We start from the raw sequence: 27772 nt of genomic DNA on the forward strand, positions 1-27772 counted from the left end.
CGCTTGCGCCCTCCCCCCACCTCCCCAGGCGGCGGGAAGTGGCTTTCGGCGGACGCTCGGACGGACGGAGGGACGGACTGACTCACGCCCAGAGCTGAGGCTTCACTACAAACACTCTCCGAAATCCCTGTGAGTGTCGACGGTCGGTAGGCCGGGGCCGGTACCGGGAGTAAGGGTAACTGTGGTGTTGGAGAAGTCCGAGTTACCGGGCCCGGTGAGGAGAAGTCCCGGTAACTAGGCCTCGGGCTGTGGTGATCAGTGAGCCTCATTTGTCCTGTCTTGCTTGCAGGCACGGTTTTCTGAAGGGACGATGTCGGCCAACTACCGGTGGGGAGGCCCCAGTAGCGGCGAGAGCCGTATCTACGTTGGGAACCTGCCGACCGACGTGCGGATCCGCGATATCGAAGATATCTTCTACAAGTACGGGAAAATTCGAGACATCGACCTGAAGAATAAACGCGGCTCCCCGCCATTCGCCTTCGTGGAGTTCGAGGATCCGAGGTAACCACGCCAGGCCTGGTCCAGCCGCGAGGCAACTCGTTGGAGAGGAAATCTGCTCAATAATGAGAATTTCTGATTCAAGGCTAATCCCCAAACCGAACCTGATTCCAAATTTCAATCCCAACGCTGCCCTAATCCCCAAATTTCAATTCCAAACGCAACCTAATCCACAAATTTTCGCCAGAAACTTGTCTTAATCCCCAAATCTCAATCCCAAACTCTACCTCATCCCCAAATCTCAAACTCAACCTAATCCCTAAATCCCAATCCCAAACCCAACCTGATCCCCAAATCTCAATCCCAAACCCAACCTGATCCCCCAAAATTTAATCACAAACTCAGCCTGTTCCCCAAATTTTAATCCCAAACTCAACCTAATCCACAAATTTCAATCCCAAACTCGACCTAGTTCCCAAATTTCAATCTCACACCAGCCCAATTGAACATTTAATTCCCAAACCCAACCTAATTCCTGAATCTTGATCCGACACCTTGCCTAGTACCCAAATCTCAATCCCATGCCCACCCTAATACCCAAATCTCAATCCCACATCTTGCTGAATCCCAAATCCCCATCCTGCGCCCAGCCTAATCCTGATCCCATGCCCGGCCGAATCCCCAAGTCGTGCTCCCACACTGTACGAATTTACAAATCGCAATCCTAAACCCACTTAAAACTGCCATAAAACTTAAATTTCAATCGCAAATTTTGCTTATTCCCCGAACCATGGGAACAGTCCCAAATTCCATACCAAACCCAGCTCTATTCGAAAAGTTAATCCTGAACCCAGCTTGGTCTCAAAATCCCCTATAATCTTAGTCACTTTTCAAATCCTGGAATCCCACCTGGTTCAGTCACGTTTCCTTTAAAGATTTATGACAGTTATTTTTCTTCATAATTATACCTGTGATATCACTTTTCCAGCTGCTAGATTAAACACATTTCATTCATGTTTAGCATGTATTTTTTTAAAAAAAGCTTTAATATATGTATAAGTTCATTTAAAAGTTGTAAGATATTTTTTCAAAATAAAGGATTGTGCAGATTGATTCCTTGGAAATCTGAAATAACAATTTCCAAATGTTGCTGCAACAAACAAAATATATCCGATTTACTTTTGGTTTGAATTTTAAAACTGGGAAGCACCAGGACTTTCTGGCTATAGGAGTAGCCAATGAATCTCTGAGGAGTACTAAATGAAGAATGGCATTTATATGGACAGGAAAATTATCACCTAACAATTTTTCTCATCCTTTTCATTCTGATTTTCTGACTGGTTTGCTGACTCATTCCTTAAGTCTAAAGTATATTTATGATATTTATTGTATTGTCCACTCAGAAATTCCACCTTTGCCATTATTCATATTACTGTCATGAAACTGCCATATAAGAGAAGGTCAGTTGAATTGCTGCTGATAACTCATGACTTCAACATGGATCACTTGAATCTGAGACCTCCTTCATGTATCTGCATCTATACTACATGAGGCAGTGGATTTGTCTGTTGATCCCATCAGGTGCTGTACGATTTAACTTTGTGCAAGATTCACATCTCTTCCCCTGGGTGCCAACACCTGAGGATACAGATTTTTAGAATGAAGTAAAATTACAGGGGGAGCAACTGTTCACATTTGAAGAAATGTTTATTTCTGCCAAAAGGATCCAGAACTGGGTGAAAAGTGGTTAAGTCATGTAACAAAGCTGAAATAACAAATCTAAGCTTTTTGATTTCAGAAAAAATGTCATGTTTAGTGCTTGTAATAAATGTGTTGAGATATATTTTTGTGATAGTGGGGTTACTTTTGAAGTTGGTAGTGCATTTCATTTAGAAAAGATTTTGATGTGTACAATTTTCGTACTCCCTCCTTCATTTATGTAAAAGGATCTATACAAAAATCTATTTTTGTACATGTAAAGATATATGAACAAGATATGGTTGTTAACTACCAACTTGCTTTTATATACCATTTTTTTTCATTTCAAATGTTTCAATAATTTAAATAGGGATTTATGTAAGCAACATACAGCTGTTTTTCAAACAGTATCCAAAAAAAACTAATGTGATGATGAGTTAATCTTTTCCAGGATATTCTCTTTGAGGAAGGAATGCTAGTGATGGCATTGAGGGAATTTCTCCTTTGAATATTGCCATCAGAACATTGTCCACCTTATCCAATGGAATAGACAGACGGTGTATTAATGTGCCTGAGGATACAACACTTTGTTATACTGTACTAGGTTATCAAAGTAAATTGCTTAAAGTATTGAAGTGAGGCTCCAAGCCACAGCCATTTGGTTCAAACAAGTTAGTGTCAGTTATTCTGAGCTATCATATAATTATAATGCCTAATGAAGTTCTGTGCCCTCTTGACCAGTTTTATTCTCAGTCTTTACTGATTTAGTTGACTTGAACCAGAGCAGCACAAACACATCTTACAGCACTAAGGAGACCATTCAGCCTATTGTATCTTATATCTGTTTGAATGAGCTGCCCAGGTTAGTTCCACATTCCTGCAGCTTAGATGTAATAGCATATACATGGAAACAGCATCACCTACAAATTCCTGTCAAGCTAATCACCAGCCTGACTTGGAAATATGCACTAAAGTGGTTCAGGAAGGCAATTCTCCAACACCTTCTTGAGGGCAATTAGGATGGGCAATGAATGTTAACCCAACCAGTAATTCCCACAACCTGTGAATTAATCAAAAAGGAAAATTTCTGCAAATTAACTATCTTCAACCATCTTACCAAATGTTTTTTGAAACTGCCTATGAAATCTGATTCCATTACCTTTTCAGATTCTCCAATTTTGAATGAAATGATTTATCGCCATTTTCATTCTAGTTCTTTTGCCAATTATTTGAAATCCATGACTCTGATTAAACAGAGTTTTTAGGCTTGAGGAAAAATGATAAGTAGAGTCAGAGTCTTGCAGCAGGGAAACAGACCCATGCCAACCAGTCATTCCAATCCGACCCAAGTCCCATTTGCCAGCATTTGATCCATATCCCTCTAAAGCCTTCCGATTTGTATACCCATCCAGATGCTTTTTAAATGTTGTAATTGTACCTGCCTCCACCACTTCCTCTAGCCATTCATTCCATGCACGCCTCACTCTCTGTGTGCAAAAGCTATCCATGCCCCTCATGAATTTATAAATCTCAATCTCCCATACTCCAGGGGTAAAAAGGCCCTAGTCTGTTCGACTTAGAGGATAGAATTGTCTTGTTTCTTAGTTGGTGACTGACCAACCTGAGATGAACAATTGGACTGGGTCATCAAACTGACAGCAAGCAAATATTAAACTGGTTAGTTCTGAATGAAAATTTCCATAGAATAGTTGTGAAGAAACTCTAAAGCTTAGAACAGTATCTGTTGGAAGGCATTTCCTGAAGACCATGGTATTTGAATGCAATCATAAATACAGTCACCTTCATTAAATGACAGAGTTGCTGTTGAAATTCTGCACTTCCAGCTATTGTTCTGCAAGGATAGAAGCTGTATTTGTGTAACATGAATAGGAATATTTGAGGTTGGTTGTCAAGTAGCAACAGCAGTAGTTTGTTCATGTCAGTTATGTAATGACCAACTAGCAATTGTATTCTTTAGCTCATACAGCAATGGGATGCAACAGTTTGTGAATGTGTCTTTAACATAAACTGTCCCAGAATACTTCACAGAAGTTTAATAAAACTACATTTGATACGAGGCAACATAAGGCAATATTAGGGGAGATGACCAGAATCATAGTCAGGGATAGTTTTAAAGGATGGCCTTCGAGAAAGATACAAATGTTAAAGGTTAAAGAGAGTGCCAGAACTTAGGACCTTGGCACTTGAAGACAGCCATTTAAAGTTGTGAATTCCAGAGGATAGAATTACAGGAGCACAGATGCTTTGGAGCCTTGTGGGCTCAAGGAGGTTACAGAGGAAGAGAAGTGTGAAGCATGGAGGGATTTGAAAACAACAGTGAGAATTTTAAACTTTTTTTAATTGGGCACCAGTAGAGGTCAGTGAGCACATGGCTGATGGTGAAATGTCACTTGGCAGGTAAGAACGATGGATGGCAGAGTTTTAGATGATCTGACATGTATGGACTGTAGAATAAGCGAATTTGAATGTGGAATGTTGAAATAGCAAACCTCGAGTTAACAAAGGCACAAATGAGCTGAGATGGGCAGAGCTGGGTAGTGTTACAGTGCATAAAACATATGCTTGGTGATGATATGAATATGTGGTTAGAAGTTTATCTTGACATCAAATATGAAACAATCGCAAACTATCCGGTGCAACCTCGGACATTTGCTAACAATAAAGTTGGAATTGGTGGTTAGGGAACAGAGAGGGACCCATGGATGACTGTTTAGCTTTCCTGACATTCAGTCAGAGGATATTTCTGCTGATTCAGTAGTTACAACAGGCAAGCAGTCTGATAATTTTAGAAACAGTGGAAGAGTTGATAGGTGGTTACGAGGTTGTGTGTCATCAGTGTCCAATGAAAACTGACACTGTTTTCAGATGATATCAAGGGATTGCAAAAAAGGTGAGAAATAGAGGAGCGAAAATAGATCTTTAGACGATACCAAAGGTGATGGTATTGGAGCAAGAGGAGAAACCTTTGCATGTGTTTCACCAACTACAATTGATTGCTAAGAATAGCACCAGGCAAGTACAGTCCTACCCAGATTTAGAGTGGGATTCTGGAGGTGCCAGTGTCAAAGACAACAGCCATGCTGAGAACGATAAGAAGGTATAATTTATCTTTGTCCATGCCCCTCAAAACTTAATCAGTGACTTAAATGAGAGTCGTTTAAGTGCTGTGGTAGGAGTGGAAATCTGATTGGAGGGATTCATGTACAGAGTTCTAATAAAGGTGGCCATAGATTTGAGGGGTGAACTGAGTAAATCCACTACTCCATTCTGCTTAATTGGATTTTAAACCATGTGTACCTGTAGTACTGAAAGGAGCCCTGAAGATATAAAAGCCATCTTTTCCTCAGGTGCATGTGAACAATAATCTTTCCACTCTTCTTCAGATAGTCCTTTAAACCAATATCCTATGGATAAGTTGGTCTTAGCTGAACAGAATAAGGGAGAATCTGAGTATACTTGGCCCAAATTCAGAGGTTAAATGAATGAGTAGTGACCTTGTTAAAATGCAAAGATTCTGAATTGGCTTAACAGGTTAAACACTGAGGTGGTGGTGGGGGGGAATCTGGGATATGAAAATACAGTTTCAGGATAAAGGAATGTTTGTTTAGGACTGAGATGAGCAAACATGCTTTTCGTCAAGAGATTCATGACTCTTTATGATTCTCTACCGCAGAAGGTTGTGAATGCTCTGTTTTTGAAAATATTTAAGGCTGTGATGGACAGACTTTTGTTTTGGTACTTTGGCAAGTTGAGGGATATAGAGTGGAATTGAGACAGAACATCAGTCATAATTGTATTGAAGAGTGGGGCAGGCTCTGTGGTCTATCTGGTCTATTCCTATTATCACTTGAACATCATTTGACTCTGTGCTCACCTCAACTCAGACTTGACAATTTCTGCACTTTCCTGGGCAGCCTCTCATTCATCATTAATAACTGAGCTCATCTGAAAATTTGCAGTCCATATTATTCTGCACCAAATTTGAATGAATGGAATTTTTCACCCGTTGTCTCTAATGTTTGATGCATTGCCTCCCAGTTTGACAATGCCTCAATTTTAAAAATTCACATCACTGTTTACTCAACCACAGCCTCATCCCATCTTATCTCTTGAAGGTCTGTACATTCCTCCAACTCAAACCTGTTACACGTCTCCAATTTTAATATCTCTACCACTTGTGGCCAAACATTCAGTTGCCATGATCTAAGCTTCTTGCGCAACTTGATGTCACATTGTGTTTGGTTGCCTACTGTGAGATGCTTTGGAATATTATAATAAATGCAGTCTATGATTCTGTGTAGTTATTGTTGGTAAATTGCATGGAACAAACTACCCTCCTGGCCATATGTTGTCTTAAGGGGTCTTAAGTCATGTCAATCTAAACTGAAGTTCTTTGGACTTTGGTAAGTACAGTGTCTTCCTTTGAGAAAATGATGTACACTTCAGAAACTGAAGTTTTAGATGCATGAATATGCATATTAATGAGTATGATATTGACCTGAACAGGTAATATTCTTAGTTGCACTTGCAAGGCTTATTGCTAAATATTATGTTTTTTTCTAATTCAATAATTACAATAACATTTTTGTGTATATGTAATTGAGAAATAACTTTAATGGGAACAGTGAGTACCTGCTTTCACAGAAGCCTGCATCATGCTTGTGGATTATTGTCTTCTGGTTGTGTAATAGCCAATAGCCTCTCTATTCTGATGCTTGTTGAGATTCATGTGGTTAATTACATTTTGTTAATTACTTGCTTTAAGAAAGGAGCTCCATGCCTGGCTTGATATATTGTCTGATGCTTATGAATGAAAGCCAAGAATATTCATTTGCAGTAATAACAGGTATTTTATTTTCAAAATATCTTTGCAGCTCAAAGATTGAATTGTAGTGTGACCTACATTGAAGAGTTCACATATAGTCTTAAATGATCAGGTTTAAAAAATGCAAACATTTAATAATCAGGGAAGTGGTAGACTAAATTATAAAGTTAGAATAATAGCTAATTAAAATTAAAAACCCCTGCAAAATGCCTACATTACAGGCACAAAGTAGATTTGTAGTTCGTCATTTAAGTAACTGTGATAAATTTGGTACATTGCACAAAGGATTTTCTAAGCGTCGTAAAAATAATAACTTTATAGGGTTTTAAGCTTGGTCATACAGCAGCTCAGTGAGTGCTTTTGTATCCTTCTGAATATTTATTAACTATTCAGTCATTGATTAATTTTGAAGGTAAGATGCAGGAAGAAAATCTTCTGTGCACATACATGTGTTTCTGAAAGTTAAAGGATAACACAGCAATTTAAAGATTAAAACACTTAGTTGATCAACAAGACCTACATTTGCTTTAGAGTTCTTGAAGTTCACATAACATTCAAATGGTTGTGAGGACCCTCTGTAAGTTGAGATTAGATTCCCTATAGTGTGGAAACCGGCCAATTGACCCAACAAGTCCACACCCTCTGAAGAGTAACCCACCCCCTGACATTTACCCCGGACTAATGCACCTAACACTATGGACAATTTAGCGTGGTCAATTCACCTGACCTGTACATCTTTGGATTGTGGGAAGAAACCCCCACAAACACTGGGAGAATGTGCAAACTCCACACAGACAGTCAGCCAAGGCAAGAATTGAACCCAGGTCCCTGGTGCAAGAGGCAGCAGTGTTAACCACTGAGCCCCCGTGCTGTCCCTGTTGTCAAGTTGCAATGCTATACACCTACTTAAAATCCGAGTTCGCAATATATTTTCACTGGAATAACTAGAACCTGAATGGTATTGCCCACAAGACCAAAATAGTAGGTAAGTTGGACAAACTGGACCAATCTTGACTTCAGTTCTTGGAGCTATATAGAGTTACTGATTTAATTCCCAGTTCATATGCTCTCTTTGTATCAAATTGATATTGAGATAATTTTTCATGCAGACTTTGTCAAGCAGTGCAATTATTGAAGATTTGCACAGTAATCTGGCACAGATTTTACATTGTGTTTCAACTTGGAGCATGGATCAGGCCAAGTTCTTTTGTGTTATTCATCCACAGGATTTGGGTGCCACTGGCTCTGCCAGGATTTATTGCCCATCCCTAATTGCCTTGTGATCATTGGTGATGAGGCACTTTTTGTACTCCTGCAGTTCATGGAGGGCAGTTTCATGGTTAGAAAGGAAATTCCAGCAACAGTGAGGGAATAGCAATATAATTTGAATGATATGAAACTTGAAGAGAAGCTTGCAGGTTGTGGTGCTCTTGTGCATCTATTGCTCTTGTCGTTCTAGGTGATACAGGTCACGGATTTGGAAAGTGCTGTCAAAAGAGTCTTGATGAGTTGTTGCATTGCATCTTGCAGATGATATGCAACCGTTGTCACTTTGTGTCGCTTCCTAAAAAGTAAATGTTTAGGGTGGTGGCTAGAATGCGAAATGGGGTCCTAAATTGTGGAGAATTATTGTTGTTAGAGCTATACTCATCTAGGTAAGTGGAGAGCACTCCATCACACCTCTGCCTTCAGCCTTCTAGATGATGGATATACTTTGAGAAGTTAGGAAATTAGTTACTAATGCGGGATTGCTAATCTTGACCTACTCTTGTTACCAGAGTATAACCATCCACATCCGTTTCAGGTCACTGGATAACACCATGTTATTGTAGCTGATGGAATTGAACAATTGTAATGATGTCGGATGTCAAGAGGTGATAATTGGATTCTCTTGTTGTGGATGGTCACTGCCTGATCAGCATGTCATGCGATTATTACTTGCCACTTATCAGCCCAAATTTAGATGTTGCCTAGCTCTTGCATGTAGTCCTGGATTGCTTTTTTGACTGAGGAACCATGAGTTGGGCTGAACTTTACGCGGTTATCAGTAAGCATTTTCACTTCTGACTTTTTATGGAAGAAAGGTAGAAACAGTTAAAGACGGTTGGACACTACCCAGAGGAGCTCTTGCAGTGGTGTCCTGGAATTGTGATGATTGATGTCCAACTCATGCAACCATCTTCCTTTGTGCTATGTTCAACTCTATTTTCCCCCCATTCCCGGTGACCCCAGTTTTGCTAGGGCTCCTCAATCACATCTTTGTTCAAAGTGGCCTTGATGTAAAGGGCAGTCTCGCCTCACTTCTGGAGTTCACCTCTTTTGTCCATGTTTGACTTAAGACTGTATTGAGGTTAGGAGCTCAGTGGCTCTGGTTCAGTTTGGGTTCTGCCACATTGATCAGGTTATTGTTAAGCAAGCACTACATTATGGAATTGTTGAAATCCATTCCATCACTGTTTATAATCAAGCGCAGACTAACTGAGTAGTGAATGGATTAGTCCTGCTTTTTGTGCATCGATATATGGGGGCAGTTTTCTATATTGTCAGGTAGATGCCGGTGTTGTAGCTGTCCTGGAACAACTTCATGAGGGAGCAAACTTAATTCTGGAACATAAATCTTCATATCTTTTGCATTGTCCCAAGCCTTCACTTGTTTCTTGATATCGCATCAGTGAATTGAATTGACTGATGACTGGCATCTCTCATGCTGGGACCTCAGGAAAGTCAAGATATATCACCCACTTTACCTTTCAAACTAAAGATAGTTGGACTTTTTTCCCCCAACCTTGCTCTTCACACTGATGTGCAGGGCTCCTTCATCTTTTGAGGTTAGGGATATTTGTGGAGCTTTCTCATCAAGTTGTCTAACTGAACACCACTATTCATTACTGAATGTGGCAGGACATCAGAGCTGAGATGTGATCTGTTGGCTGTAAGATCTGATACCTCTGTCTGTTCAGTGCTGCTTCCACTGTTTGCATGCAAAGTAGTCCTTTGCTGTAGTTATACCAGGTTAGCATCTCATTTTAGGTCTGCCTAGTGCAGCTCCTGGCATGCACTCTTCATTGTACCAGGGTTCATCCCTTAGCTTTACTGTAATGGAAGTGTTGGATATATGCCAAGTCATGAACTTGAATTGTAATGGTGATTGATTAGAATTCTGATTGGGATGCTGATACCCCACTGAGCCTCATGGATGGCCAGTTATGATTTGCTACATTTGGCCAAAACCTATCCTATTTGGAAATATTTGGTAGTGCCACACAACACGAAGGCTGTCCTCCATGTGAACACAGGACTTCATCTCTGTGAGGACTGTTGGTGGTCACTCCTACTTATGATGTCAGGGACAGATGCATCAAGGGCAGGTGAATTAGTGAGATTGCTCAAGTAAGTTATTTTCTATTTTGTTGGTTTGGTGATGATCTTGCACAGATCCAGTCGAACAGCTGTTTCCTTTAGAATTCAGCCAGGTCAGCCAGTAGTAATGCTACTGAGCCAGTATTGATTTTGGACATTAAAGTCTTGTCCCAGATGACGTTATGTGTCATTGCCATCCTCAGTATATCTTTTGTATAGTGCTCAGCATGGAGGAGAAGTGATTAACCAGCAGATTTTCCTTGCCCATATTTGATTCAATATCATGAGATCTCCTGGGTCCGGAATAAATGTTGAGAATTTCCAGGGCACTTCCAACCAACTGCATGCCTTTGTGTTTACACATTTACTAGGTTTGCCGTACTGTGTGATGGTGCTGTATCGGACATTGTCAGGTATGATTGCAAATATATAACTATGTCAGTCTGTCATAGAGTCATACAACAAGGAAACGGTCTCTTTGTTGTTTCATTAGCTTATGAGACATCTCCCAATTTTGGCACAAATCCGCCAGCTATTCTCGTAAGGAGGATTTGCCAGGGTTTTCATAATAATAAACATTAGTAAACCAAATGGTTTTTACAAAAATCTGGTTTTGATCGCTTTTAATCAACGTCTTAGAACATATTATGGCACCTCTGTGGCAGGTGTCTCTTGAATACAAAACATTTTGGCAAGAAGGGATACTACCATTCTACCTCTTAAAGATCTCTTATGTTTGCTACTCTGAGCAGCATTACAATTAGACTCATAAAAATTGTCCCATTTCAGATTGGTTTCTAGTCATTTCTGCTGGAAATGTACTTCTGGTTGTTGAGTGATGCAGCTTCGGATTCATGTATGAAACCTTTGTGTGGACTATGTTTACAGATAACTTACTTATAATATCTGCTTGGGTGAGAACTGAAGACTGTTGAATCATTTGTGCAAAGATAATTAACTTGCTCAGGAAAATAGAAAATACGACATTGAGTAAAATTGGTAGAAATGGAGCTAAGTGGAGACTGAATTAAAGTACTAATCCTTTATGTTTTCCTAGTCAGACTGGCGTTCCAAGTACTAGGACATTATTGTTGTAATTTAATTTGACCTCCATTATCCCTTTGGTAGGCTGTGAAACATAAAACAATTTCCTTGTTGCTGCCTTTAGTAATTTGGCTGCTGTATTAATATTGAATATTTTTAAGACTGAACCCATAAGTCAAGAAACTGGAAATGTCAATAGACTGTGGTTATGCACTATTTAAAACTTATGGATGTTGGAGCTGTTGCTTAGATATTATTGAGATGTGGAGTAACGTAGACACAATTTGTAATATTATAATTAAAACTGTAATTAAGGACAAATGTGGTGACACATTATGGATCCAACCTCACCTGAAAAGAAAAAGACTTCAGATCTCACAAAGACTGTCTACAAGAAACATTATCCATACTTTCTTTCTATAAGTGCTGAGAAAGTGCTCATCTGGCACTTGTTTTTATTTCAGATTTCTAGCATTGAGTGCATAATTCTAAAAAGTGGCCCATTTATATGACAAATTAATGCAAGTGCAATGCATTCAATCATGCATGTGATTAGTCAGGTTTTGCTGTAGAGACAGTGTAGATTACAGTCATGATTTTGAATTGCTTTTCTCTGCTAAGTGGCTGGGCCTTACTTTCAGCTGCTTTCAGGCCTATGTGCTTGGATACTTTGCATCAGGGTAATGTAAAATAATTACCTTAGATACGATCTCGAATAATGATAGAGTGAGAATAAGTTTTAATTTCAAGTCACAATATTATGCCAGATTTATTTTCTGCATTCATTAAAATAGGCAGCAGAATAAAATCACAGTAGTACTAGTGTGCTTTAAGGATGAACAATTTTCTCAATTGACTTTGAGCATTCTACCAGCCCCAGTGACATACCTATAATTAGTAATACTGTATCATTGTGTTTATACATTTATCGTATATAGAAAAATTATTTTAAAATGTTTTGTCATAGGTTTAATTGGATGTAATATTAACATTTTAGCACTATTACCATTAGACTTTGCTGAAATCTGTAAATTGTGCTTTTAGAGCCTCTGTACTGTAGTCACTTGGAAGCTTTGAAAACTGAAGACAAATTGTGCAATTCCAACACTTTAGGAAACTCAGCTGTGTGCTGGCTGCATATGAAATGGTCAGCTTAGTTCAGTGACGTTCAGAAGGACCCTCTCCACTCTTGAATATAACCTGTTTTAATTGAAAAAATTGTATTTTTTTTTCCCTAGGTTCAGCTCCAGACTTCTTTTTGTGCTCATTTACCTGTGTACCTTTGCAGCTTGTGGTGACACTGTTCAACCAACAGGACCATCTGTTTACTTCTCAGCTGGGAATCCTATGGAGCATCTGAAATAAATAGATCAATTATAGACATCCTATTGGTGGCAACATTGACTGGATCTTTCCTTGAGTTACACATAGGAGGAAATTTCCAAATAGATGGAAAATTGTGGCTTAACTTCTTCCTCCCCCCTTGCATTGGCAGAGATGCACAAGACGCAGTCTATGGAAGAAATGGTTATGATTATGGAGTCTATCGTTTACGTGTGGAATTCCAGAGAGGGAGAGGAATTGGCGGAGTCGGCGGTGGATCTAGAGGAAGACCAGGACCAGCTGCCCGCAGATCAGATTTCAGGGTCATTGTCTCTGGTGCGTTTTTGTTTCCGTTTCATGTTTGACAGCCAATGTTTTTGCTATAAACCTGAATACAATTGGAAGGTCGTTCAGTGTAGAATGTCCATGTAAAGCTGGGGTGTCCATATGATGGCCCACAACTTCTGGCGATTGAACCCACAAAGTCCAATCAACTTGGTTTCAGTTTGCTATTACATGTTCCATACTATTTAAATTTTATGACCTTGGAGATTTAGAGAAGGGCTGTTGGTGCATTTGACAATAAATGCTAAATGAAAATGTCAACATCAGTTAACCGGAATATTCATTTAACCTTTATATTGGACAACGAGGAACCGTATATGCACCATGACCTAAGTTTGGACCAAAAGCTTTGGACACTCCTGGTATCAAGCAACTTCATATGTTTAAGGATGAAGATCATTATCGTATGCAGCTTCATACATGGGTTTATGTACTGATACTTATTCTGCTACAGATCTAAAGTGCACAGTATAACATGTGCATTATGTCACTTTCCCTGGACATCATCAGAACAGAACTTTTAAAAATCGTACAGGTCATTACATATTTTTGTTTAAATCTTGCATCTTAAATGTGATCAAAAATATATAATTTAAAAATTAAGAATCAGTACCAGGAAAGCTTTTTTACTGTTTCCATTTTCCTTTTTTTCCTGCCAATTTTGATCTTTCTATGACTACTCCACCCCCAGCCTCAAGGCATTGGCTACTTATAAAGCTATCGTTCCACAGGTTTGCTGTAATGGCTGCACTTCATTTTTAGGCATTGTACAGCAAACTGTTTTTAGTCTGGATAGTAACAAACATAGGCAAGTGCAATTCACTTCTTATCCAATGTCCATACAAGACTACTTTACTTTACTGTGGGAATCACTGGATGTCTTTCAAGATTGGGAACTCAGACTAGATGGGAGAAAACTCAGTCAAAGGGGCACTGGAGTAATTTGTAACAGCATTTCAGTTTTTTTTTAATATCATCATTCTTCAGGAACTGCTACTGATTGCTTAGAGTAAAACCAGAAAACACTAGAAAATACATTAGGTCAGTCAACATCTTAAAGAGAAAAAGACAAGTTAATGTCTGAACTGAAATTGTTCTCCAAATTCTTTTTCTACTTTATATGCTGACTGACCTGTGATTTGCTGTTATACTCCCAATTTCCAACATTTCTTCTAACTTTGCGAATTGACTCACCGGGACCAATGCTTCAGACCTCATGGAGAGAACATGCATCTGAGGTCCATGTGTTCCTTTCACACTGATCGAAGAGAATGCTGGGACGGGACAATATCCTTCTGGATTCAGTCTTCAAAGATGCTGCATTATTTTACCAGTTATAGATCACTAATTGTCCTGATGTGATGTTATTCTGCAGCCTGCATCCAGTCCTCTCTGACTTAAACCCTGTGGGTATTTGGGTGTCTCTCACTTGCAGAATTAGTTGTTTCTTTTGCATCCAGTTGTTACATGTTTGTATATTTTGCTTTAGTACATTTAACACCTCAGTCCTGTTAAAGAAATTCACAAAAAAAAACAGAGTTCAAAACCGAATTGTGGAAGTGAAACACATGACCTTTGTGGCATACTCTGAGGACAACTGATTTGTTATCACTCAGATCTGTTAATGAATTATATTTTCACTAACCAAGAATTCTTAATACAAAATTCAGCAGCCCACATAACAAATTACTCCAGGATGTGTCATGGAGCAAGCTGTGCTAATATAACTTGCTATATGTATTTCAAATATATTTCCTGTGGGTGAAGATGAAGATTCCTATAAAGCACTTACCCAAACTAGCATTTAGCATGGCAAATCCATTGTTTGGGGAGCAATCATCCAAATGCTTCAGGAGAAAGTTTTTGTCAACAGCAAAACAAGAGCTCACAAAGGCTGGAGTCATTTAAGAGATAGTTTGACACACTGAGAATTACTAATCTGTGATTCTGTTGGGAGGCGAAATTGGTCTTTGAAGTAAAATATTATTTTCTCACTTTTGAAATCTTCTGAATCAAACTCTTTTGCTAGTTTGTATGCTCAGCACATCTGATCTCATTCCAAACTCTCTTCTTGTATAGGACTTCCTCCCTCTGGCAGTTGGCAGGATTTGAAGGATCACATGCGAGAGGCTGGTGATGTTTGCTATGCAGATGTTCTGGGTGAAGGTGCTGGAGTGGTGGAATTCCTCCGTAAGGAGGACATGGATTACGCAGTGCGGAAGCTTGATGATACAAAATTTCGCTCTCATGAGGTTAGTTTGTTTTAGCTGCACATACTTGTTAGGAAATTCCAGATAGTCTGAGTGGCCAGTGTTTTAACGTTAAATCGATTGATCACAATGATTTGTGTTCATTCTTGATTTCTGAATTAGGTAATGTCACCTAAATTCACAGTAGATTGACTATATTAGGCTTCCATCCCCTTGAATAAGCAGTGGAGGAATAGCTCAACCAGGTGTGCGTAGGGTTGCTAATTCAGTTACCAAACCGTGGATGTTGGAAAAAGTGCGGAATGGTTTAACTAATTTTTCCAATTATCAGGTCTTTATTAATACAAACTGTCTTGGCCCACTTGTTCGTGGTAATTGTTCAACTTGGGTGAGACACTCATGCCCAACCCAACCTGTTACAGGTTTATCAGCGCTGCCTGGTTATCCATAACAAATTAAATTTTGATGAACATTTTAAAACATATTGTACATTAGAGATTAGACATAAAAGTTAGCTGTACAAAAATCTAAGCCATAAAGGTGTTCTCCCTATCATACAAGTGAGTAATGTGATCTCGGTGCCGATATGACCCCAGGCATGTAAACCAAACTTCCCAAGACTGACGAATCATTTCAAACAAAACTGTTTGTACCCGGTAAGGTGGTGACAGTGCCAACCAGCTCATGTTCACAAAACATGCACCACAGTGTCTTCATGTTAAATGTGATCACGCAATTGGACATTTGTTGAGTAATCATAAATCTGCAAAGAATTAATCTGGCATCCAATTTATGACAGTCAGTTGGACTTGCAGTATGACACATTTGCATATGCAAGGAGCTATATATTATTCAAAGGATTCTGTCCTTTGCAAAAGCAAAGTACATATACACACATCATCTATTCCAAATCTCAGCTTATTCACTGGTTTATTTCTCTGGAATTATTCAGACTGAGCCTGCAGCAAGTGGTGAGGGAGCTAACAAGAGAAAAAAACATACTCAACCTCATCCTGTCCAATCTGCCAGCTGCAGATGCATCTGTATATGACAGTATTGGTAAGAGTGGCCACCACACAGATCTTGTGGAGACGAAGTCCTGTCTACATGTTGATAATACTTTGCGTCATGTCATGTGGCACAATCAAAGGCTCCAAACAGATCTGGCATCTCAAGACTGGACATACATGGCCTGCAAGCAGCAGAATCACACTCCAACACAACCTACATCATTATGGGCCGTCATATCCTCCATTCTACCATTACAATCAAGCCAGGGAGCAGCTTTGGTTCAATGAAGAGTGCAGGAGGCCATACCAGGTGTAGTGCCAGGCATCCTTAAACACTAGGTGTCAACCTAGTGAGGCTATAAAATAGGTGCCATGGATGGAGGGTTTGAGCTACAGGGAGAGGCTGAATGCACTGGGCCTCTTTTCCTGAAGTGTCACATACCGAGGGGTGACCTTATAGAGGTTTATAAAATCACACAGGGCATGGGTAGGGTAAATAGACATGGTCTTTTCCCTGGGATGGGGGAGCCTAGAACCAGAGGGCATAGGCTTCAGGTGAGAGAGGAAAGATTTAAAAGGGACAGAAGGGGCAACCTTTTCTTGCAGAGGGTGGTGCGTGTATGGAATGAGCTGCCAGAGGAAGTGGTGGAGGCTTGTACAATTACAACATTTAAAAGGCATCTGGATGGATATATAAATAGAAAGGGTTTAGAGGGATCTGGGCCAAGTGCTGGCAAATGGGACTAGATTAATTTAGGATATCTGGTCAGCTTGGACGAGTTGGCCCAAAGGGTCTGTTTCTGTGCATTATACCTCTATGACTATGACTGTTTACGTGCCAAACAGCATTAGCAGCAAGTAATAGAGTTAAGCAATTCCACAACCAACAGATCAGATCTAGGCTGTAGAGTTTTGTCACATCAAATCATGAGTGGTGGTGTACAGTTAAACAACTTATTGGAGGAAGAGGCTCCAAATATATCTGCATCCTTGATGGAACAGATCAACACACAAGTGTAAAAGAAAAGGCTGAAACATTTGCAACAATGTTCAGGGAGAAGTTCTGAGTGGATGATCCATTTCGATCTACTCCAGCATCACAGGTACCAATCTTATGGGAACTCGATTCACTCCACGTGATCCCAAGAAACGGTTGGAGGTATTGGATACTGTGAAAACTTATGGACCGTGATAACATTCTGGCAACAGTACTGAACGCTTCTGTTCCAGAACCTGCCGTGCCATCTAGCCAAGATGTTGCAGTGAGCTACAACAATGATAGCTACCCAACAATGTAAAAAATATTGCCAAGGTTGTGTCATGTACACAAAAAGCAGCACAAATCCACCTTGTCAATTGCAGCTCCATCACTCTTGTCTTAATGTAAGTAAAGTGATGGAAGGTGTAGTCAACAGTGCACCTGCTTAGCAATAACATGCTCAGTGACATGTTTAGGTTCCTCCTTGACCAATCAGCCCCTGGCCTGGGTTCAGACATGGACAACAGAGCTGAATTTCCGAGGTCAGGTGAGTGACTGCATTTGATTGAACCTTGGATGAAGTCATCTCTGGCAAGTAGGAAGATGGTTGTGGTTATCCATAATCTGAACTGTAAGACATCTCTGACGGAGATCCTCAGGGTAGTATTCTCGGACCATTCACCTAGTGATTTCGCTTTTGACTTCACAATGTTCAACACCGTTCATGACTCCTCAGACTGAAACAATCCATGTTCAAATGAAGCAGTACCTGAACAGTATTCAGGCTTGGGCTGAAAAGTGACAAATAACATTTGGAACCTCTGTATGCCAGGCATGGTCATCTCCAATAAGAGATAATCTAATCACTGCCCCATGGCATTCAGTGGTGTTCCCATCACTGAACACCCAACTGTTAACATACTGGGAATTACCATTGACCAGACACTGAACTGGACTACCATATAAATACAGTGTTTACAAGAGCAGGTCAGGGGCTGGGAATGCTGCAGCAAATATCTCATCATTTGACTCCCCAAAGGTCACCAATTCCAAGGCACAAGTCAGGAGTATGATGGAATACTCCACACTGGACAAGTGATACGCAACACTCAAGGAGCTTAACACCACCCAGGACAAAGCAAACCTGCTTTATTGCTCCTCGGATGCACCCTAGCCTGCTGTGTTTTTCCAGCACCACATTTTTCAACTCTGGTCTCCGGCTTTATTGGCACCACATCCACAAATAGTTCACTCCCCCCCCCCCCCCCCCCCCCCCCCCCCCCCCCCAGCCCCAGTACCATTCGTGAGCACCATTTACAAGACGCACATTCAAGTGCCTTCCAAACCTGTGACTACTATCATCTCAAAGTAAAAGGGTTGCAGATACATGAGAATGTGACCACCTGCAAGTTCCACTGAAATTTCCAGACCTTTCTGATTTGGAATTATGCTGGTTGCTGTAACAGCACTATACTAAAAGGTAGCTCACCATTACCTCCTGCATTTTGAAATGAATAGCAAATATTGGTGTTGCCAGCGATACTCACAATCTTCAATTTTTTTTCTAAACAGGACCTTGAAAAAAAGTGAGTGGGTTTGGTTGGTGGCTAGAAAGAACAGAAAAGTGACAAGTTTACATATGAGGAGCTTGTAGGACAGAAACTTTGAATGGGAATGGCATTGTATTAAGGGAGCAGGAGATATGTTTCATAGTTAGCTAAGTTTTGGTGAGTTGGGTCATGAGCTTAATAGTTCAGGTACATTACGACCATGGATGGACGTTGGAGTTTTTGGATAAACAGGCAACTGATTTTGAAAAGAGAGAGTTTGTGAACATCTCACCTGGTGTTTGCAATGAAGCTGGAAAGAAAGACATTAAGAGATCAGAAGATAGTGATTTAATGTTTGAAGAATTGGAAAGCTTTGGAGGAAAGAGCGCACGTTGAAGCCTGGTCTGACAAATAGTAACCAGGCATCAGTTATTTTCTAATTTGAGCTCCTGTAGACTTGGGCGGAAATGGGGGCCTTCAAGAAGAGGAGTAGGAGTCCATATCAGTACACCTGGCTGATTTTTATTGTATACTGTTAGGTTTCATTCTCCTCTGACAAAATCACACCTTACTCCACAATGATTCTAGAAATCAAAAGATGACCACTGATTTTTCTTCTCCACCACTAACATTTGTCCTAAAACACTACCTGTCTCATACCTCCTGAAAAGAATTTGCCACGGTACTAAGATCATCTGTTCCTTTCTGTCTGTTATTTCCACCCTTTTCCTTTGGTTCCTCCTCCCCAAGTGCCTTCACCAAGCTCCTCTTATCCATGAAAACAACTAACGATGCAACCTAGCCAAGTGCCACAACTAAGTCTTCGGGCGAACAGATTCTGAAAGTCACTTTATAGTGTCCAAAAGAGTTGCTTGCCTTACCTGTTAGCTTGCAAGACAGAAACATCCATCTAAAGACCAGAAGCATCACCAGGTACAGGGTAAAAATTACCATTGCTTCATGCCCAAATCAGAATAAGCATTGTAAGAAGCAAAAGTTGAATTGAACTGATTATTCTTCATTACCTAGTCACATTTGAAAATGTACGTAGTTATCCGAAGTGAAAACAGAATATGCGGGCCAAGGCTTATTACTAGAGTATTCTGAAACAAAGAAGCTAAAATCGTTTAAAATCCTTTTTGGTAAAACAAACAAGATTAAAGCTTAAATGGTTAGTGCTAGGGTCTTGGGTAGTGTTGTAGAACAGGGGTGCCTAGGAATGCAGATACATAATTCTTTTAAAGTTTGCGTTACATGTAGACAGGGTGGTTAAAAAGGCGTTTGGCACGCTTGCCTTCGTTTCTCAGTCCTTTTGAATACAGGAGTTGGGAGGTCATGTTGAGGTTGTGCAGGCCATTGGTGAGGCCTCTTTTGGAATACTGTGTCCAGTTCTGGTCGCCCAATTATAGGAAGGATATTATCAAGCTGGAGAGCGTTCAGAAGAGATTGAAGAGGCAATTTCTTTTATGCAGAGGGTGCTTCGTATGTGAAATGAACTTCCTGAGCAAATGGTGAATATAGGTACAATTACAACATTGAAAAGAAATTTGGATGGATATATGAATATGAAAGGTTTGGAGGGATATGAGCCAGGAGCAGACAGGTGGGACTGGTTGATTTGGGTAATGTTTAGCATAGACTGGTTGGACCGAAGGGTCTGTTTCCTTGCTGTATGACTCTAGGTATTTGCGTAAGTTAAAGAAGGTTAAGGAAATTGACAGGTTTGGTGATGTCATTGTGTTGGAGAGCCAAAGTTGGTTGGTTCTGAGAGTGAGTGTTTTGCAGCGTTTTTAGATTAGGGGGTGGTTATTATTAATTGACAGAGGGTAAGGAAACAGTCAGAGGTTGAAACTTTGGATGTGTAGAAGCAATGGTTTGTTGATGGGAATGGAGGGGAAGTAAAGGTGGCGTAGCCACAGAGGAGGATAAGAGAGATTAGAAGATAATGAGAAGCCCAAAAGAGATTCTGGACTCAGATCAGTCATAGCAGCTAAAGTGCAGGTGGATTGAAGCAACGTGAAGTCTGAACAAATCACCCAGACTCCCCTGAATTATTATGTTCAGAGTTTGGGTTTCCCCATTACTCTTACTCCTCCAACCAAAATCTATTCTTAGTGATTGCAGTTATGATCCATAGTAAGGTAAACCAATAGCATGAGATTTGAGGGATGTCTGGGTAGGGGGCAAGTTGGAGAGGAAATAAAGACAAATTTCAATCTGTAGTTTGGTTCAGCTATTTCATTACAATATATAATTCAAAAAGTGCATGAAATATGTTGTTAGAAGTTGATACTAGTGTGGACTAGCTTGTGCAAATACAGTTCTCCGATGTTACAACAGTAAATCAAATGTTTCTTGGAATCAGGGGAGATGTCTCCGTTTAGAATGTCAATATCTTTTCCATTACCAAATTATCAGCATTTTCAGTCAGGGCATTCAGAAATAACCACTTTTCGATTTTCACTACCCCCACTGCCTTTCTCTGAAATACTGTCTTCACTAGCCTTCCCAATTGAGCTGAAGTTGCTGCATAATGATTAGCAGAAACAAAGCACCAGCTGTTGGGGACACTGCAGTCTAATTGTAACTCTACTGCTGTTTCTCAGCAGGCTTCAAACCTTTTGATTTCTGTAGAATTACACAACAACTCAATTTTCATTCGACCTATTTGTGTTTGTTTCTGTACTTGATAGGAATGTAACTCTTGCCATTTCAGATATTTAGTGCTTTTGTTAAAACTCCCAGATCAGATGAAGAGTAAGGATTCCCCTAATAACGTGCCTCAGTCCCATTGTAGCCTCACTGAGTGAGATTTTAGCTTAGAGCTGAACCAGCAGCTTCAACAGCAACTTGTATTGATTTTACATTGATATTGTAAAATACATTGAGGTAAGCCACATTTAAAAATATATGAGGAAATGCCCAAAAATTTGGACAGTGGGGTCTTCAGGAACATCTTAAAAGATGAAAGAAAGCTAGAGGCAGGGAGAGGTTTGCTCAAGGAGTCAGCAGTTAAAGGCATGACTACCAATGGTGAAATCAACTAAAGAGACAGTGACGTCTGCAGATGCTGGAGGTCAGAGTTGAGAGTGTGTTGCTAGAAACGCACAGCAGGTCAGGCAGCATCCAAGGAGCAGGAAAATCACGTTTCAGGTCAGATGCCTTAATCAGGAATGAGGTAGGGAGCCTCGGGGGTGGAGAGATAAATGGGAGGGGGGGGTGGGGCAGGGGAGAAGTTAGCTGAGAGTGTAATAGGTGGATGGAGGTGGGGGTAAAGGTGATAGGTTGGAGAGGAGGGTGGAGCAGATGGATGGGAAGGAAGATTTACAGGTAGGACAGCTCATGAGGGTGGTGCTGAGCTGGAAGGTTGGAACTGGAGTAAGGTGGGGGGAGGAGAAATGAGGACACTGGTGTAGTGTATGACCTGAGGCGGAAGATAAGGCATTCTTCCTCTAGGCATCGGGTGGTGAGGGAGTGGCAATGGAGGAGGCCTAGGACCTGCATGTCCTTGGCAGAGTGGGAGGGGTAGTAGAATTGTTAGGCCACTGGGTAGTGGGGCTAATTGGTGCAGGTGTCCCAGAGATGTGCTCTAAAGCGCTCATTGAGAAGGTGTCCAGTCTCCCCAGTGTAGAGGAGACCGCATCGGGAGCAATGGATACAATAAATTGACATGTGGAAGTGCAGGTGAAATCTTGATGGATATGGAAGGCTCCTTTGGGGCCTTGGACGGAGGTGAGGGGGGAGGTGTGGGCGCAGGTTTTGCAATTCCTGCGGTGGTAAGGGAGGGTGGCTTGTCAGGGAGTGTGGACCTGACCAGGTAGTCGCGGAGGGAACGGTCTTTGCACAAGGCGGATAGGGGTGGGGAGGGAAATAAATCCCTGGTGGTGGCGTCCGTTTGTACGTGGCAGAAACGTCAGTGGATGATGCGATTTATGCAGAGGTTGTTGGGGGTGGACGATGAGGACCGGGGGGCGGGGGGTTCTTGTTGCGGTTGGAGGGGTGGGGTTTAAGGGCAGAGGTGTGAGACATGGATGAGATGTGTTGGAGGGCATCTTCAACCACATGGGAGGGCAAATTTCAGTGTTTAAAGAAGGGGGCCATCTGGGGTGTTCTGTGGTGGAACTGGTCCTCGTGGGAGCAAATGTGGTGGAGGCGGAGGAATTGGGAACATGGGATAGCATTTTTGCAGGAAGTAGGGTGGGAGGAGGTGTAATCCAGGTAGTTGTGGGAGTTGGGTTTGTAAAAAAAATGTCAGTGTTGAGTCAGTTCTTGTGAATGGAGATGGAGAGGCCCAGGAAGGGGAGGGAGGTGTCAGAGATGGTCCAGGAGAATTTACAGCCAGGGTAGAATGTGTTGGTGAAGTTGATGAACTGTTCAACCTCCTCGTGGGAGCACGAGGAGGTGCCGATGCAGTCAACAATGTAGCGGAAGAAGAGGTGGGGAGTGGTGCCGGTGTAACTCTGGAAGATGGACGGGTCTACGTAGCCAATGAAGAGGAAGGCCTAGCTGGGCCCCATGTGGGTGCCCCTGGCTACCCCTTTCATCTGGAGGAAGGGGGAGGATTGGAAGGAGAAATTGTTGAGGGTGAGGACCAGTTCAGCCAAACAAATACGAGTGTCAGTGGAAGGGTACTACTGGGGGTGTCAAGAGAGGAAGAAATGGAGGGCTTGGAGGCCCTGGTCTTGGCAGATGGAGGTGAGGCAATTCATACCAGAATACTAAAGAGGCAAGAGTTGCAGTTAGCTTGGAAGGTTGTGAGGCTGTATGAAATTACAGAGATAAAGTGGGCGCTAAGCCTTGAAGGGATTCATTTTTTAAATTGGCATTGCATAACTTGGAGCCAGTTTGTAGATCATGATGAAAGGAGTAACTGGTAAATGGGATTTGGTGCAAGTCAAGATGTTTTCATGTTTACAGAGGGTGGAATGTGGGATGCTGGCTGAGTATATTAGAATAATCGAGAATAAAGTTTAATAAACTGGGTTCCAGTGACACTGGATTCCATCATGCAAGATGGGAGATTTTGTGTGGTGGTACAGTTAACTCATGTTGCTTAGCCACTATAGCAAATCTTTTCCTCCAGCTGAATCAATTGTGTTGCACTTAGTGGCACTCGGATGAAACTTAAGCATTTTAATATCATGATGTTATCACACCAATTGGTTTTCCGAGTATCTACATTGTTTTTCCTTTACTAGCATTGAGTACAGGAGTTGGGAGGTCATGTTGCGGCTATACAGGAGACCGGTTAGGTCACTTTTGGCATATGTGTGAAATTTGGGTGTCCCTGCTACAGGAAGGATGTTGTGAAACTTAAAAGGATTTAGAAAAGATTTACAAGGATTGCCTGGGTTGGAGGGTTTGGACTTTAGGGAGAGGTTGAATAAGGTGGGGCTATTCTCTCTCATGTGTCAGCGACCAAGGGGTGATCTTTTAGAGGTTTGTAAAATCATAAAGGGCATGGAGAGGGAAGATCAATGGTGTCAGTGACGAGCAAAATTTAAAGGTGGGCCTCATGAACAAGAGGAGCTTGGTTTGGACGTGACAGGTAATAGGAAAAATCCAGAAAGAGATGCAAGTTCAGGAAGTTGATAAAAGCAGCTGACTGCATGGTCTTGGTGACAAAAATCCAAGAATTGGCATTGTTGGAAGTATGGATGAAGGAATTAGTGGAAAAGAGGTTTAAGATGATGGCTTGCAGTAAGAAAAGAAGCCAGAGGTTATTCTGTGCGATCTTGGTGTAGTAACCAGTTTTAACAGACAAGAGCATGATCTAATGGTATTTTGTGATCCACCCAGCTTCTGGTAATGAATGGGTAAAACAGTTGTCCAATATAACTGTTATGTCCAAGGGACAGATTTTAAGGCCCTCAATTTCACTTTTATCAAAAGGAATAGTCTAATAATTGTAATGGGAAGATGGGGCATCACAAGTGAAGATAAATGAGCTAGGGACAGTTTTATTTTACAGATTGCACTTACTAAAACTTGTTAGAGATCCCTCAAGGTCATGTTATATAACTTTTATAGTCAGAATGTATAAAGCTGTTTTCTAATACATCTGGATTAGATTTGCAATCAGGTCCCAGGAATACAATGTTCAAGTCACTGAGCCACCTCGGGTTATTTCTAATGAAGAAAGAGGATTGTTAATTCCTGGGCGGTATTTTCTGTGTTACTAGATAACTCAGTGCCAACTACTGAGTACTTCAGGTAACTCAAAAGTTTAGGAGAAGATTTACAGCTCGGGTGCTCGTTATTGTGGTTCTGTTCGCCGAGCTGGGAATTTGTGTTGCAAACGTTTCGTCCCCTGTCTAGGTGACATCCTCAGTGCTTGGGAGCCTTCTGTGAAGCGCTTCTGTTATGTTGCCTCCAACATTTATAGTGGTTTGTCTCTGCCGCTTCCAGTTGTCACTTCCAGCTGTCCGCTGCAGTGGCCGGTATATTGGGTTCAGGTTGATGTGTTTGTTGATAGAATCTGTGGATGAGTGCCATGCCTCTAGGAATTTCCTGGCTGTTCTCTGTTTGGCTTGCCCTATTATAGTAGTGTTGTCCCAGTCAAATTCATATTGCTTGTCATCTGCGTGTGTGGCTACGAAGGATAGCTGGTCGTGTCGTTTTGTGGCTAGTTGGTGTTCATGAATCGTTAACTGTCTTCCTGTTTGTCCTATGTAGTGTTTTGCTCATGCTGGGTATTGGGTCCTTCGTTCTGGTGAGTTGGTATCTGAGAGTGGCTGTTGGTTTGTGTGCTGTTATGAGTCCTAGTGGTCGCAGTAGTCTGGCTGTCAGTTCAGAAATGCTCCTGATGTATGGTAGTGTGGCTAGTCCTTTGGGTTGTGGCATGTCCTCATTCCCTTAGGCATCTGTTGATGAAATTGCGCGGGTATCCGTTTTTGGCGAATACATTGTATAGGTGTTCTTCTTCCTCTTTTTGCAGTTCTGGTGTGCTGCAGTGTGTTGTGGCCCTTTTGAATAGTGTCTTGATAGTACAGGAAACCCACACACAGACCAAGTCCTGAACTATGAAAGCAACCACCCCAACACACACAAAAGAAGTTGCATCAAGAGACTATTCAAAAGGGCCACAGCACACCAGAGCTGCAAAAAGAGGAAGAAGAACACCTATACAATGTATTCGCCAAAAATGGATATCTGTGCAATTTCATCAACAGATGCCTAAGGGAAAGACAACGGAACGAGGACATGCCACAACCCAAAGGACTAGCCACACTACCATACATCAGGAGCATTTCCGAACTGACAGCCAGGCTACTGCGACCACTAGGACTCATAACAGCTCACAAACCAACAGCCACTCTCAGACAACAACTCACCAGAACGAAGGACCCGATATCCAGCATGAGCAAAACCAATGTAGTATACAAAATCCCATGCAAGGACTGCACAAAACACTACATAGGCCAAACAGGAAGACGGCTAATGATCTGCATCCATGAACACCAACTAGCCACGAAACGACAGGACCAGCTATCCTTAGTAGCCACAAACACAGGTGACAAGCAACATAAATTCGACTGGGACAACACTTCTATTATAGGGCAAGCCAAACAGAGAACAGCCAGGGAATTCCTAGAGGCATGGCACTCATCCACAGATTCAATCAATAAACATACCGACCTGGACCCAATATACCAGCCACTGCAGCAGACAGCTGGAACTGACAACTGGAAGTGGCAGAGACAAACTACTATAAATGCTGGAGGAAACATCACAGAAGCGCTTCACAGGAGGCTCCCAAGCACTGAGGATATCACCTAGACAGGGGATGAAACGTTTGCAACACAAATTCCCAGCTCGGTGAACAGAACCGCAACAACTTCAGGTAACTGCATGTTTTCTACCTTTATGTTGAATTATAATTGTTCTGTCAGATCAAATCTGATTTCAACCACAACAGTTGCTGTCATGGTCCAATACTAGCCTCTTGTCCATTCAATTAGAATTGCTTCACAGTAGATTGCCAAGCTCTAGAATTCCCTCTTTGTATCTCTCTGCCTTTCTTCTTTACTTCCCTCCTTGTAAGAAACCTACCTTTTGGCCAAGTGATTATCTCCTCCCATGGCTCAGTCACAGTTTTCTTTTCAGTAATGATCCAGTGAAATGTTTTGGAGCATTTGAGTCGAGGGCTTCTGCTTCTGGCTTAGGGAGGAAAAGATCAGCTCTTGGTTGCTAGTTCAACTGAATGACGTAATTTGTGAACTTCAGCTAAAATGACTTAAAGCTGGGATGTGACACCACCTTGGTCAGTATTCACAGTGCTGTCATATGAATGTTTGTTTCTCAGTGTATCTTAACTCTGTGGAACCATACCCTGCAGAAGTCAGTATCTTAAGGCTGAGGGAGTAGAGTAATAAAACTGTGTGCTCAAGCATTTGCTATCTGTGAGAAACTAGCTGTTTTAATTTTGGACTCAAACTTTCTCCCACAGGTTTTGATAACGGCACTGATACCAATCATTTCTTTTTCAGGGAGAAACTGCTTATATTAGAGTTCGTGCAGACAAGCCCAGAAGTTCTAGTTACGGCAGGTCAAGATCAAGGTCCCTTTCTAGAGGTCGTTATTCTCCTTATCAAAGTAGGAGCTCCCCTCGGTATTCACCGAGACCCCAATATAGATGAGGACTTGATAGTCAAAAATTTACTTTTTAATCCACATTCCATCATTGGCCGTTAGTTTCTTTTCCTTCAATTCTATATTTCGTGATATGCTTTGAATTAAATAAACTTGATTTTTTTCTTTTTTAATTATTGACTTTGTTGTCTTGTTCCATGGACCTTTACTGGCTTCTTAAATAATTTAGCATACCTCTTTTATTAAATAAAAACGCAGCCAGGGAAATGCTGTGTGGTTATTTGTGAAGAAAGATATTTTGTACTTGTCACTGTTCCCTGCTTGATAAATGCACACCAACTGATAAATCTTTAGTGTTCTAATACTTATCATTGATA

At 41.2% G+C, this 27772-nt stretch overlaps 1 protein-coding gene across 1 annotated transcript; it reads left to right on the plus strand.

The window, feature by feature from the left end:
- Nucleotides 1-27568, plus strand: LOC132827385 (serine/arginine-rich splicing factor 1B-like). The gene is made up of 5 exons (XM_060844048.1): nt 1-129; nt 290-501; nt 12882-13045; nt 15134-15306; nt 27293-27568. The coding sequence occupies exons 2-5, from the start codon at nt 311-313 to the stop codon at nt 27440-27442; spliced, it is 678 nt and encodes a 225-aa protein (XP_060700031.1). The 5' UTR covers nt 1-129; nt 290-310; the 3' UTR covers nt 27443-27568.
- The last annotated feature ends 204 nt before the right edge of the window (nt 27569-27772 follow it).

This window comes from Hemiscyllium ocellatum, chromosome 24 (assembly GCF_020745735.1).
Source record: "Hemiscyllium ocellatum isolate sHemOce1 chromosome 24, sHemOce1.pat.X.cur, whole genome shotgun sequence".
NCBI classification, from domain to species: Eukaryota; Metazoa; Chordata; class Chondrichthyes; order Orectolobiformes; family Hemiscylliidae; genus Hemiscyllium; species Hemiscyllium ocellatum.